Below are 12,920 nucleotides of genomic sequence, written 5' to 3' on the forward strand. Positions count from 1 at the left end.
TGGAAACAGCTCAACTGAAAATATAAATCTCTGAATACCAAAACCTATTTAAGTTGTTTGCTCGCAGAGTGCAGCTGCCATCTAGCACTTCAAATGCATTTTGCAAGTACAAAGTATTGTAGGCAAGCTGTTGCCCACACTGGCCACCTTTTCAGTTTATCTTTGCAAATCATGTTCAGGGACAAATATGTTTTCACAGATCTAAGATCTTTTCTCATTTTTTTGCCATTACTTCAGCAGTGTAAGATGGTTTTAAAACCAGCTTGCCGTGGCAGGCTGTAAAATGAACAAATGACAATACATTTTCTGAATTGCTTATAAACCCTGCTTTACTAGGCTAATTATTTGGCCATTCATCAGATGAGCAGACACCACACGTTCACTGTTTCTGGAAGCGTCTGTCTGACCTTGGTCGCTATATCAATAGCAAGGCAGCCAGCACCACAGCCACATCAATTATTCAGTATTCTGTAAAATAATAATTGTGTGTCAGCTCAGATATTTGATTGAGTATGAATAATTCTGCTTTGCACTGTGCAATAGATCAAGATTCAGTCTTAATATTAAACCATATACTCCTGTTATTTTACTGCCTCTGAAGATCTGCTGTGAAAACTACAGTTTGGAAAGTGTGTTTCAAACTCTTATGAGTACAAATGCAGATAAGAACCCTTCAGTAGATGCTAAGAATACTGCTGATTATTGTTTGATAGTGCTACTTAGCTTTAAACAGCAATGATCCAAAACCCAGTTTCAGTGTCAGGCTGCTACTAGCAGAAATGCTGGGATTATCAATGGAATAAAGAACAAATTTGATTAAACTCTGTAACAAATCTAACATGAAATATTGTTTGCAACATAATGTAAAGCAAAGCAAAGTAGCTTACATCGTGACAGCAGCTGTCTAACTGAGAGGGTATCATCAGTCTGTATCAGAGACTGTTTTTAAAGTATGGCTCATTTATGCTTCATCTATAGATACTCCAAGCTGTCTGATCCAGGAAACTGGCTCCGAATCAACAGGACGAATGGTCAGATAACCACTACAGCCATACTGGACCGTGAGTCACCTTATGTGAAGAATAACGTGTATGAAGCAACCTTTCTGGCTGTAGACAATGGTAAGTATCTCCATCTCCCCATTAGGGAAATCAGGTGAAAATGTGTGTATGTATATATAAATGTATATGGATCAGGACTAGACAATTAAAATTTACATCCTCTTCTAATCAGCAGTTATTAGTGGGCTGTTTGCCATATGATAAAGCACATTATAAACTTCCCTAATGATCTCTCGCACAGAAAGAAATAGAGCCTGATGTACACACCGATTTACAATCAAAAGTTTGGGCACCTCTGTCAAATTACGTTTTGTTGAATTTCAGTTACTACACCCTCTTCAGAGAACACAATTCTACACATTTTAATGCACAATTACGGTTTATTTGCTGAATCTCTTGGAAAGATATGTTTCTGCCTGTGTAAAAGTTATGGAACATTTTATATTTTGTGTATTATTTTGTCCAGTAAACTCAGAAACTGTGCACTAAAATTGTGTACAAATTTTGTAGATGACTGAATATGCATTTTCTGGCACACAGGGCTAGATTTATAAAATGTTTGTGGTGGCATTTTGTGTGTGCACGGCAGGTCATCACTGAGTGCCTTAGTAAGTTGTAGTACTTGATGAATTCATTAATATGCATTTCAGGGAGTGGTACTGCTGAGGCACATAAATAGGAGAGGGGACTATGCAAATTAATGAATTGGAATAGTTTACTAATGTGAACTCACCAGACAAATCCCGTTTTTTAACAGCAAGGAGAAGGAGGTGCATTTACTTTTAACATGGTTGTCACACTAAAAGCATGTGAGAAGACAGGTTTGTTATTAAAAGCAAGCTTTTTTAATACAAAATATATAGTTCTGTTCATTTCTTTCTGTTCAGCATTTTTATGTTGTTGTTTCTTTAACTTTGGGCTGAGCATTAGCTCTTCCCATATGAGAAACATGCAGTGTATTTATAAAACGCATTTGAAAGTGTGTGAAAATGTCCAAAAAAAAAGTGCTTTTGCAAAATAAAAGTACACGCCCATGTATTTTTCTCCCTCTTCCCACACACATTTCCTTAATGACATGTTTTTTGAGTGAGTTTGATCATTGGAGCAAGGCATTATAGGAATTACTTTGTACATTTTAGGACATATTTAAAATCATAAAGTTTTGATCTAAAAAGATGTAAAAAGAAATATGCAAAAATTTCTCAAAAATTCCACTTTGGGTTTCTCCCCATGGTTGAAACGCTGGACTGTTTGTTTTAGCAGGATGTCAGAGATCCTTGAAATCGTCCCACAAAATGTTTTTTTCCCAGTTTATCTTTATCCACTCTAGGTATTTTGGAATCTTTTAAAGGCTATGCATGATTTATTACTGTTCAGTTAAGTTTATTTTTATTGTTCGGCCTTTTTCAAAAAAACTGATTACGCAATTGAAGGATACATTTAGCTGTCCTCTTATTACATTTTTTTATTTAATGTACCTAAAATATTATTTATTTTTTACATATTTCACTGTATTCCAGCCTCTATAAAATTAGACATTTTGTTTTAGAAATTAACCAGCTGTTTTCGTTAAAGATTGAAAACCAGGCAGGTCCATGCTGAAACATTCCTTATAACTTTAGCGTGAATGAGGTTAAAGTGCTGTCATTTCAGTAGCTGGATATTTACATTTACCGCATTTGGCTGACGCTCTTATCCAAAGCAACTTACGACTTGATGATTTTACACAGGTATGCGAAGCCAGTGTTAGGAGTCTAACCAACCACTATATGAAAACATTTGGTTTCTGTGACATAAACAAAAAAATTCAAACAATTCAAATGGGCTGTTTTTGGAGCATAGTTTCCTTTATATGGATTGTGTGAACTGGGGGCTGAAAAGTACAATTTGACATTTTAACAATTTAGAGAAAATTAGAAATTTGAAAACTGTGTTATGGGACCAAAACTGTTGGTAGATTACATGATTATTTTAGTGATCAGTAATAATAGGGCTAATGTATGTAATGTGTGTTGGTCTTTATGCTGGAAAGGGCAAATTATAGAGGCATTGTTGGCTAAAACAGCCGTTTACCATCACAGTGTATGAGTGAGGCTTCACCAAGTTTTTCATGCCCAATCATTCGAAACACCCCCCCACCCCCAAACAATCACAAGCACGTTTCTTCGCTGATTGGATTTCACTTTATTTGCTCCACTCATCCACGAAGGAGCTTCGACACAATCACAGCAGACCCACCAGTGCATTTCGCCTGCAGCTACCAGCTGAAGAGCTGCTGGGTTTTTTTTTTTAATTCGGTGTCCGTCTCCAAACTCAAAGAAAGACTAAAGTTAAAATGTAGCTTGCTGACCAGGGAGGAACGCTTTGACTCTACTAGCTTTGCACACTTGAGAATGAAACTGCATGATGAACAAATTGGCCAGTCGGTGCAAACAAGCTCTGTTTTCCCTCCCACAAGTCTTCAAAGGTGTCTTAAGTGGCCCGCCTTGTTAACTGGTCTGCTAGAAAACCACACAGCAGTGAATTTCGCACAGGCTACCTCCCAGTAGGATATAAAGGACTTTTCCCCCCATTTGTTCTTCCAAGAGTCCATAGTGTCAGACAGCGTTTTGCATCATATCTGCACAACAGCATTTCTCTGAATCGATCTGTATCTAATATGTGTTTCCCTGAAGTCGGCAGAAGTGGGTTTGGGAATGTGAGGCAGGCTTCTATAAAGCTCTGCATTTGTTTGTGTGCATCAGACTCAGCCGCAGGGAACAGATGCGCTTGTTTTTTCCAGGAAAGTCATTTCACAAAGACGTTCTCCAAGAGAGCACAACTCCATTAAAGACAAAAGAGGCGTGTGAAGTATTTATGCATCGTTTCATTTGTCATATCTGTCACCATGGGGAGTTTTTAAGAGGAATACAGGGTGTAAACCTCTCCATCAGACCTCCGTCATTTCCTTCCACTCAGTGCCGCTCCCCAATTTCTCTTTCATTTTCTGTCACTCTCCACTTTTTAAGGGTTTGTTTCCTCTACCTATTTCCCATCCAGCTAGGCTTTGGTCTTCACTCCAGCAGTTTTAGTATGAAGTGGAATCTCACAGGGTCTGACCACCCAAAAGTCAGACAGCATTTCAATAATACAGAATGTTTAGTATTCAAAACAACAAAACAGAGCTAAACATTACAGCAGCTCAGAAACAAAATTTTAACATTAATCGGTTTGCCCAGAGTTTCATTCTTGCCTTGCAACTCCAACTTTCCTGAACTGGTTGTAACCAAATTAAAACCAGTTTAGAAGGGCTGCGTTTACACCTAATATAATTAAGCAGTAGGTCTATTAATCCAGTAAACACAGAAGTTACGTTTGTATTGATAAAGACATTTATACACATACATAAACTATGGAATGTTTCTGTTTCATGGGTTATTAAGCAGTAACAGGTTCAAGTGAACAATTCAGTTAAACAACAGCTAATAATGTTGTTTTATATCAATCATTTTTTCATTTTCATTCCTAATACTGGAGTTGTCAAAACTACTTAAGTCTCAAAAGCAACATTAGCCACATCCAGGTAAAAGAAAAAACATATTCTTTCAAGAAAAAAATATTTATTTTGCTTTAGCAATGCTTTCCTCAAAAGGGACGTTATCTCCTGGAAATTACATGCTGCTCCACCTCTAACCCTGTCTTTCAGCTTATCTCTAAATCTGGTTATCACCTACTTTCTGCATGTGCATCTCTTGCAGGGTCTCCTCCTGCAACAGGAACAGGCACTCTACAGATCTATCTGATAGATGTAAATGATAATGTGCCAGTGCTAGTGCCCAAAGAGGCTCAGCTGTGCGAGAGGTCACGGCCCAGCTCCAGGATCAACATCACTGCCTCCGACGCAGACTCTGAACCCAACGCAGGGCCATATGTCTTTGAGCTGCCCTCTTTCCCGCCCTCAGTCCGCCGCAACTGGACCATCTCGCGGCTAAATGGTGAGTCACTCCTTTTTAATACACCACTAGTATGTACAGTACTGTTGCTTAACACAGTGAAGCCGCAAAGGTGTCATAACTTTTTTCATTAAGATGTGGGTGCAGGAGTAAAATCTAACATTTGGTAAGGATAAATGAACAAAATACCTACTACTGCTGTAAAAGGTAATGCTTTAATAATGTGTTGTAGTTTGACCCTTAGAACCATCTATAGTAGTACAGGCTGAAGCCCAGCTGTTTATGTTTTTAAAGCAAGAGCTTCAGCACCTTCCGCAGACTACAATGAACAGTATTTGTGGGAGAACTACGGATAAATCAAAGAGCAACAAAATAACAAATGCAGCTAAATGGAAAGTTCCAGCTCTACTCAAGAGCCTGTTCTCTTTCTATAAACTAACAGGATTTTCATGCTCAGGTGCAAGTGAACTTGTTCTTGAATTACTGAGAGTAATTCAAATTCAAATACATTCTGATGAAGCTTATATTGTCCACTTATATAGCTATAACAAAACACACATTTTTCAAATACAAAAAAAACTTTTTTGTTGTTAACAACACAAAATGCAATTAATTCATTCATCTTATTCCTCTATTTGTACACAATCTGTCTGACTGTGGATTGGTGGAGTCCAAACTCTAGAGATGGTTTTGTAACCTTTTCCAGCCTGATGAGCATCAACAACTCTTTTTCTGAGGTCCTCAGAAATCTCCTTTGTTTAGGTCATGATACACTGATACACTTCCATAAACATGTGTTGTGAAGAGCAGACTTTGATAGATGTTCTTCTCCTGTTCTTTAAATAAAACAGGGTGCCCACTCACACCTGATTGTCATCCTATTGATTGAAAACAGCTGACTCTAATTTCACCTTCAAATTAACTGCTAATCCTACAGGTTCACATACTTTTGCCAAACAAATGACCAGGTATAATATTTTTGTGTCATTTGTTTAACTGGGTTCTCTTTTATCTACTTTTAAGACTGAAAATCTGATGATGTTTTAGGTCATATTTATGCAGAAATATAGAAAATTCTAAAGGGTTCACAAACTTTGAAACACCACTGTACATGCTCTCAATAATTTACTGAAATCTGTCTTTATCATAATAAGCTGTTTGGTGTTCCAGAAGTACTGAAGATACTCAGCATGTTCAGAACTGCATATTGTGCTGTAACTAATAACAAGAATGATAATAGGTCATAATTGATAATCTTATGCTGTAGTTGTATTTATGCTGTGTGCTTGCAGATATGTAATATTTCACACCCAGCACAAGCACCAGCATCTTGCTTCAGAAAAAGGGATATTTTCCTTGACGCTTAAAGGATCACAAAGAATCGTCCCAAACCTCTAATGTACCTTTATGTGTCCTCCAGGAGAGTATGCCCAGCTGAGGTTGCGGATTCCCTACCTAGAGGCCGGTGTGTATCGAGTGCCCATCATGGTGTCGGATTCAGGAAACCCTCCCCTGACTAACCGCTCCATGATCAGGGTGAAGGTGTGTCCCTGTGACGAGCACGGAGACTGCACTGCGGTCGGAGCAGTAGCTTCAGCCAGCCTGGGCACTGGAGCCATTATAGCCATCCTCATCTGCATCATCATACTGCTCAGTAAGTGCAGGAACGGGTGGGTGGACAACTGAATACTTTATCTGCTGATCATTTACCCAAGGAACAAAGCACATCGAAATACAGAGTGAAAGAAAATAGCCTTTGTTTAAGGCCATCAATGCAGCAAACAAGTTTTAAATAATCTTTTCACTATTAAAGCTTTTGGTTTAGCTTTTTCAAGGTAGCTGATCTCTTGCTTTATTTATTGATGTGTGTATGCTCAGGCATGGTGCTGCTCTTTGTGGTTTGGATGAAGCGTAGAGAGAAAGAACGTCAGACCAAGCCTCTGCTAATCGATCCAGAGGATGACGTGAGGGACAATATACTGAAATATGATGAGGAGGGAGGAGGAGAGGAGGACCAGGTTAGCATTATACACTTTCTCACACACACACACACACACACACACACACACACACACACACACACACACACACACACACACACACAGGTATGATCTCAGATACACACAGTACTGTTTAAAAGTCAGAGACTGCTCTTCATTTGTTTGGTTTCCAGTCAAGCTGGCTATTAAGTTTTTTTTTCCTTCTTCTGAAGAGATTAGCTAAAGAGATAATCAACTATAAAAGATACAGAGAAAAGGGGACTTTTAACAACCATGCAAGACCTGGATTGACTTAAATGAAGGATGGACATAATAAATTATGAAAAAAATAATAACGTGATCATTCTGACTGGAAATTTAAAAAAGAAGGGGGATCTCTGACTTTTGCACAGGACTATACTGTCACTAATCATATTGTTTTGTATTTACCAGATTTGACATTGGACTATTACTTCATTAACTAGTTGTTAAATAATGAGAACTGACTAATGAAATAGTAATGATAGAATTTTGTGTGGGATCTATGAGCATTTTAGTTGGCTATAATGTCACAGTCTGCCTTTACTAACATTTGTGAAAGAATGGGTTGTTCTAAAGCGCTCACTGAATTTGAGCGTGGTGCTGTTATAGGATGCCGCCATTGCAACAAATCAGTTCACAAAATTTCTCCCCTTCTGGATAGTCCACGATCAACAGCGAGTGTTATTTCAAAGTGGAAGCGTTTGGCAACCAAAGCAATTCAGCCACAAATTGTCAGAACGTGTTTAGTTAAAGTGGGTCACTGAGTGCATAGTACATAGTGCATAAAAGTCACCAACGCTCTGCTGATTTAATAACTGCAGCATTCCAAACCTCCTCTGCCATCAACATCAGTGCAGAAGCTGTGTGATGGGAGCTTCATGGCTGAGCACCTGCATGCAAACCATAACAAAGCACACCGCCACTGGAAAAACATTCTGTAGAGTGATGAATCACGGTTCTCGGTCAGTCTGATGGATGAGTCTGGGTTTGGCGAGTGCCTGTCTGATTGCATAATGCCAATAGTAAAGTTTGGTGGAGGAAGGATGATGCTGTAAGGTTGTTTTCAGTGGTTGGCCTAACCACTCCTGTGAAGCAAAATGTTTTGCTTCAGCACAACAAGACATTTTGGATAACTGGATGCTTCCAACTTTGTGGAGGAAAAGGAAGGCCCTTTTCTGTTTCAGTATGACTGAGCCCCAGTGCTTGAAAAAGGTCCATAAAGGCATGGCTGGGTGAGTTTTGTGTGGAATAATTTGACTGACCCACATAGAGCCCTGACCTCAACCCCATCAAACACCTTTAGCGCTGTCGCCTCACAGCGAGGAGGGCCTGGGTTCGATTCCCCTGCTGGGTGACCGGGGTCCTCTCTGTGTGGAGTTTGCATGTTCTCCCCGTGTCTGCGTGGGTTCTCTGGTTTCCTCCCACCATCCAAAGACATGCAGTCAGGCCAATTGGACATGTTACATTGCCCCTAGGTGTGAGTGACTGTCTGTGTCTGTATGTCTGTTTGCCCTGCGATGGACTGGCGACCTGTCCAGGGTGTATCCTGCCTTCCGCCCGATGACCACTGGGAAAGGCTCCAGCATGCCCCCACGACCCTGGCGGAGAAGCGGCTTAGAAAATGGATGGATGGATGGATGGATGGATGGATGGATGAACAGAGTTTTTTCAAGCCAGGCCCTCTTGACAAAAACTCCCACAGATAAACCAAAATCTTGTACAAAGCTTCCCAGAAGAGTGAAAGAGCTGTTAAGGAGCACCAACTCAATTATAATCCCTATGGGTTTAGAATGGGATGTCATAAAAGTTTCTATAGCTATAACATGTTGGTGTCCCAATACTTTTGTCCATATCTCAGTAATAATTACTGTAATGCATTGTAGTTGGGAGCAGAGCTGCGGTTTGCTACTTCACCTATCACATGCCACTAGCAAAAAGATAAGCCATGTTGCCTAGCAGGAGGTCCATAATGTCAGCCCCTACAGGTGAAACATGAAACCATTACTTATCACCCTTTTAACCCCCCCTTGCAGGACTATGACCTGAGCCAGCTGCAGCAACCCGAGACGCTGGACCACATGATGAGTAAGCCAGCAGGAGTGAGGAGAGTGGACGAAAGACCCATCATCCCTGAGTCTCAGTACCCCGTACGACCCACTCTGCCTCACCCTGGAGACATTGGAGACTTTATTATTGATGTAGGTCCACTGCAGTCCCTCTATTTTAAACCGTCGGCTTAAGCCCATTTCACACTAGATGCACTTACACTTATTTCACACCGGATGTGATACAGTTTCTCTTTGCATGTATTACATTTTCATGTAATATAAGTCTCTATATTGCCTTTTTTTTGCATAAACTTAAAATGTACATGACAAAAAGATCAGCAACAAGAGACCTGACTGGCAGCCTTGATGATTCTAGCTTTTTCACCATGTAATGTACAAAAAGATGCATGTGGATTCGAAACATTGTGATTACTATCACCTTGTTAAAACATTAAAACTACATTTGTTGATTTGTTTACTAGTCAACAGTCTATATTATAGCATAAATACTGCATTTTATTACTGTTTCTGCCTAGTAGCTGCCGGCATGGTAAACACAGCATGCGTCAAACAGGCGCAAAACATTTTTGCACTTCACATACGTTACAACTGCAGGACTGAATAGGAGCATAGTGCATACAGCACTGCATCATGTAGCTCGGTTACCGTGTCTAGTGTGAAATGGGCTAAAGCTATAGAACACAGTAATTTGTAGGACAAAAAGGAAGAATGGAGACGCTTTGGCAAACATTTGCTGTTCACTGTATTTTTGTATTGGGATGGGAAATTATTCATACAGACCATAAAAGGATATTCAGTTCTGGTCCTGAAGGTGTCCAGTACAGTTTGGTGATTTCCCTGCTGATTTGACACAGATTTAGTAAGTGTGATAGAACAGAGAAAACATCAAAAACATCCAGGACTAGTGATGTCTACCTCATCCTCTGTAGAAAGGACACAGGTTCATTTGGAAGACATCCGCTCCTCAGTATAATATGAAGTATTCACTTCAGTGGAATATGACAATAATACTATATAATTTTGTAAAATTTTAGTACAATATTATTGTATAATATACAGCAGAACTTCAAAGCATATACAGTACTGGACAAAAGTCAGAGACCACCCTTTATTTATTTATTTTCCAATCAAAATGGCCATTAAGTAACCCAAACACAAAACAGAGAACATTTAACAGACAATTACACAACGAAGCATCCCTGAACAATTATATTTTTCAGTATTTACTGTGTCCACCCTTTCCCTTTACTGCAACTTCCATTCTTTAGGAAATTTCTTGGTTTTTCAAAGAAATCTACAGGGATATTTTTACACACTTCCAAAGTTCAGTCTTAGATGTTGGTTGCACCTTTCCCACCACAATCCTACAAACATGTTGAAGGCTGTACCGTGTATTGTTACTGTCAGAGCAAAACTTTCTATCTGATACTATATTTACAGGAAAAGAAAAGGCATTCATTCTGTTAACATACAACAAAACTTTTATTCTAAGCAATATTGGAACATTTCTTTTGGTAATGATATGTTCACACAATACAGGCAGCTAGCATTTTGATAAAAACTGATGAGGTTTGAAATTATACTGACAACACAATTAAAAGGGTAGGCAAAGACTGGTAACACAGCAGTAACATTTTTCATTTAAATCTACTTCTGTCTCTGCAGGGTCTGCGGGCAGCAGATAATGACCCAACGGCTCCCCCATATGATTCCCTGCTGGTGTTCGACTATGAAGGCAGTGGCTCCACAGCCGGCTCAGTCAGCTCGCTGGACTCATCCAGCTCTGGAGAGCAGGACTACGACTACCTCAATGACTGGGGGCCTCGCTTCAAAAAACTGGCCGACCTCTACGGGGGTGGGGAGGAAGACTGAGGGCGGAGCACTGAGGAGAGGGGCGGGGGCTAAACGAGCAGTGAGAAAAGTGCTCGGTTCAAACATTAAACTGAAGAGCCATAGGAACCGAGTCTAGGACCACATTGAGCATCCCTGTGGAAGACTATCTGCAAACGAGAGGGAGTCAGAGAAATTTACAGCCTGCTCCAGACCCTTACTGCACTCTGCCAGTGTGTTTTTCCTCCGACATTTCAGTTCTCCGCTGTGGCAAGTTTATCTATGTGAGGGTTATTTTTTCCCCCCGCTCTTCAGGCTGTTTGGAGAGTTGAGACAGCGCTGGTATGAGAGACCAAGTACTCCATGTGCTCTGGAAACATAAAACAATGACTGCTCTCTCTCTCTCTCTTTCTCTCTGTCTCGTTGCTCTATCACTTAAGAGTGGTCTAAAATCTTGTTTCATTCTCTCTTGACTTGAATTTCGTTAGAAACAGAAGCACTGTCGTTGATCAAGTGCCTTTCGTGGTGTGTTTTTGTACTGGACTCCTCCTCAGGGTCAGTTGCCATTTTAAATTCCTTTCTCACCGCGCAGCACGCTCCCTCGTTCCCTCTGCCCCTCTCCTTCCACATTCACTTTTCTTTCATCTCCCATTATTGGTGCAGAAGAAAAAAAAATGACTACAACAAAGAAGAGGAAAGAACAGGAGGACATTTGGCAGACATTTGTAATAAAAAAAAACAAAACAGAAAACAAAAGAGGAGAGTCTGATTATTTGGAAGCTGATGTACAAGAATGAGTGGTACTCCCACTCAGAAGTCTAAACCTGTGGTCTTAATTACAAGACCAATCGATTCCCCAAGCAACAACCACACCTAAAGAAGTGTGACTGCTTTTGAAAACGATTTTTTTAAAGAATGAAAAAACAAAAAACAAATTGAGAATGCCTTTTTGCTCAGACACTTGCCTGCCTTGTTTTGTGTTGCTTTCAGACTTGTAGAGGTAATCTCTGCATGGTGAAGCAGACAGAGACACCTGCTGATGCACTGGCTGAACAAATATGGGACTGAAAGGACCGCGTAATGGAGGAACGCTTTTATTTCGTCTTGAACATTCCCCTTTTCTAGGTTTATAGGTTGATTAGACTGATTATACATGCATGATTTCTCTCAAAGCAGTGTCTCGAAACAATCGCACTTGTTCCTTGTGGTCAGAATGTGAAAAAAGTAGTTGGCAAAGAATATACAATATACAGTTCAAGTATAACCTGTAAAGAACAACAAAAAAAAAAGACTCGGAAAATGAGAAAATGCTGTAAAATACATTTTTTTTTTAAGTATTACCTGAAACATTTGCTGCTCTCAAGGTCCTTACTGGGCTGAATGACACTGTATTTGGCCCAGTGGTTTTAAGTGCGTCCGTATGCGTGTGCGCATATGTACATGCGCACGTGTGTTTGCAAGTACGTATGTTATCCGTCTGTTCTGTAGGATTTTTAAATTCTCTTTTTCTATGTTTTTTGGTTTCAGATTTTTCTTGATTAGTTTCTAGTTTTAGTCTAAGCTTTGATACGTGTTCTTTTGATATGAGCAGTGTGTGCTCAGTTCTGTCTTGCTGAGAAAAGCTTGTCTTCTGTGTCCTGTCCCAGAGTCTGGGAACAAACGGTGACTGCGAAGGACGTTACCACCATGCCTGCTTCAAACGTTCAGTGTTTCTCAGTTACTCTTTCATTCATCTAAATGACTACTGGATTTGTGCTTTAGAAAATAAACAAGAACTGTTTTGCAGAAGTGGAATAGTATAGTGTCATACTCCACAAATGTGACCCTCCTGTCTTTAGCCTTTTACAGTTGGTGCTGAGACACACACACACACACACACACACACACACACACACAAAGGACATGAACAACAGATGATCTGGATTGATTCATTTGAAAACTATGGATGCACAATATATCAGCAACCAATAACGCAAAAATACAAAATACAAAACATGTAATTTATTA

At 39.8% G+C, this 12,920-nt stretch overlaps 1 protein-coding gene across 2 annotated transcripts in view; it reads left to right on the forward strand.

Annotated features, from left to right (window-relative positions):
• The window catches only part of cdh4 (cadherin 4, type 1, R-cadherin (retinal)), a 324,747-nt gene extending 312,049 nt beyond the window's left edge, over positions 1-12,698 (forward strand). For both annotated transcript variants that reach the window (XM_017712252.2, XM_037532428.1), the window contains 6 exons: positions 979-1,121; positions 4,799-5,035; positions 6,414-6,647; positions 6,872-7,011; positions 9,048-9,212; positions 10,749-12,698. In XM_017712252.2, the coding sequence (XP_017567741.1) occupies positions 979-1,121; positions 4,799-5,035; positions 6,414-6,647; positions 6,872-7,011; positions 9,048-9,212; positions 10,749-10,955 (1,126 nt within the window). In that variant the 3' untranslated portion in view covers positions 10,956-12,698. The remainder of the gene's footprint in view (positions 1-978; positions 1,122-4,798; positions 5,036-6,413; positions 6,648-6,871; positions 7,012-9,047; positions 9,213-10,748) is intronic.
• The last annotated feature ends 222 nt before the right edge of the window (positions 12,699-12,920 follow it).

The sequence above is a fragment of the Pygocentrus nattereri genome, chromosome 21 (genome assembly GCF_015220715.1).
Source record: "Pygocentrus nattereri isolate fPygNat1 chromosome 21, fPygNat1.pri, whole genome shotgun sequence".
Lineage (NCBI taxonomy): Eukaryota > Metazoa > Chordata > Actinopteri > Characiformes > Serrasalmidae > Pygocentrus > Pygocentrus nattereri.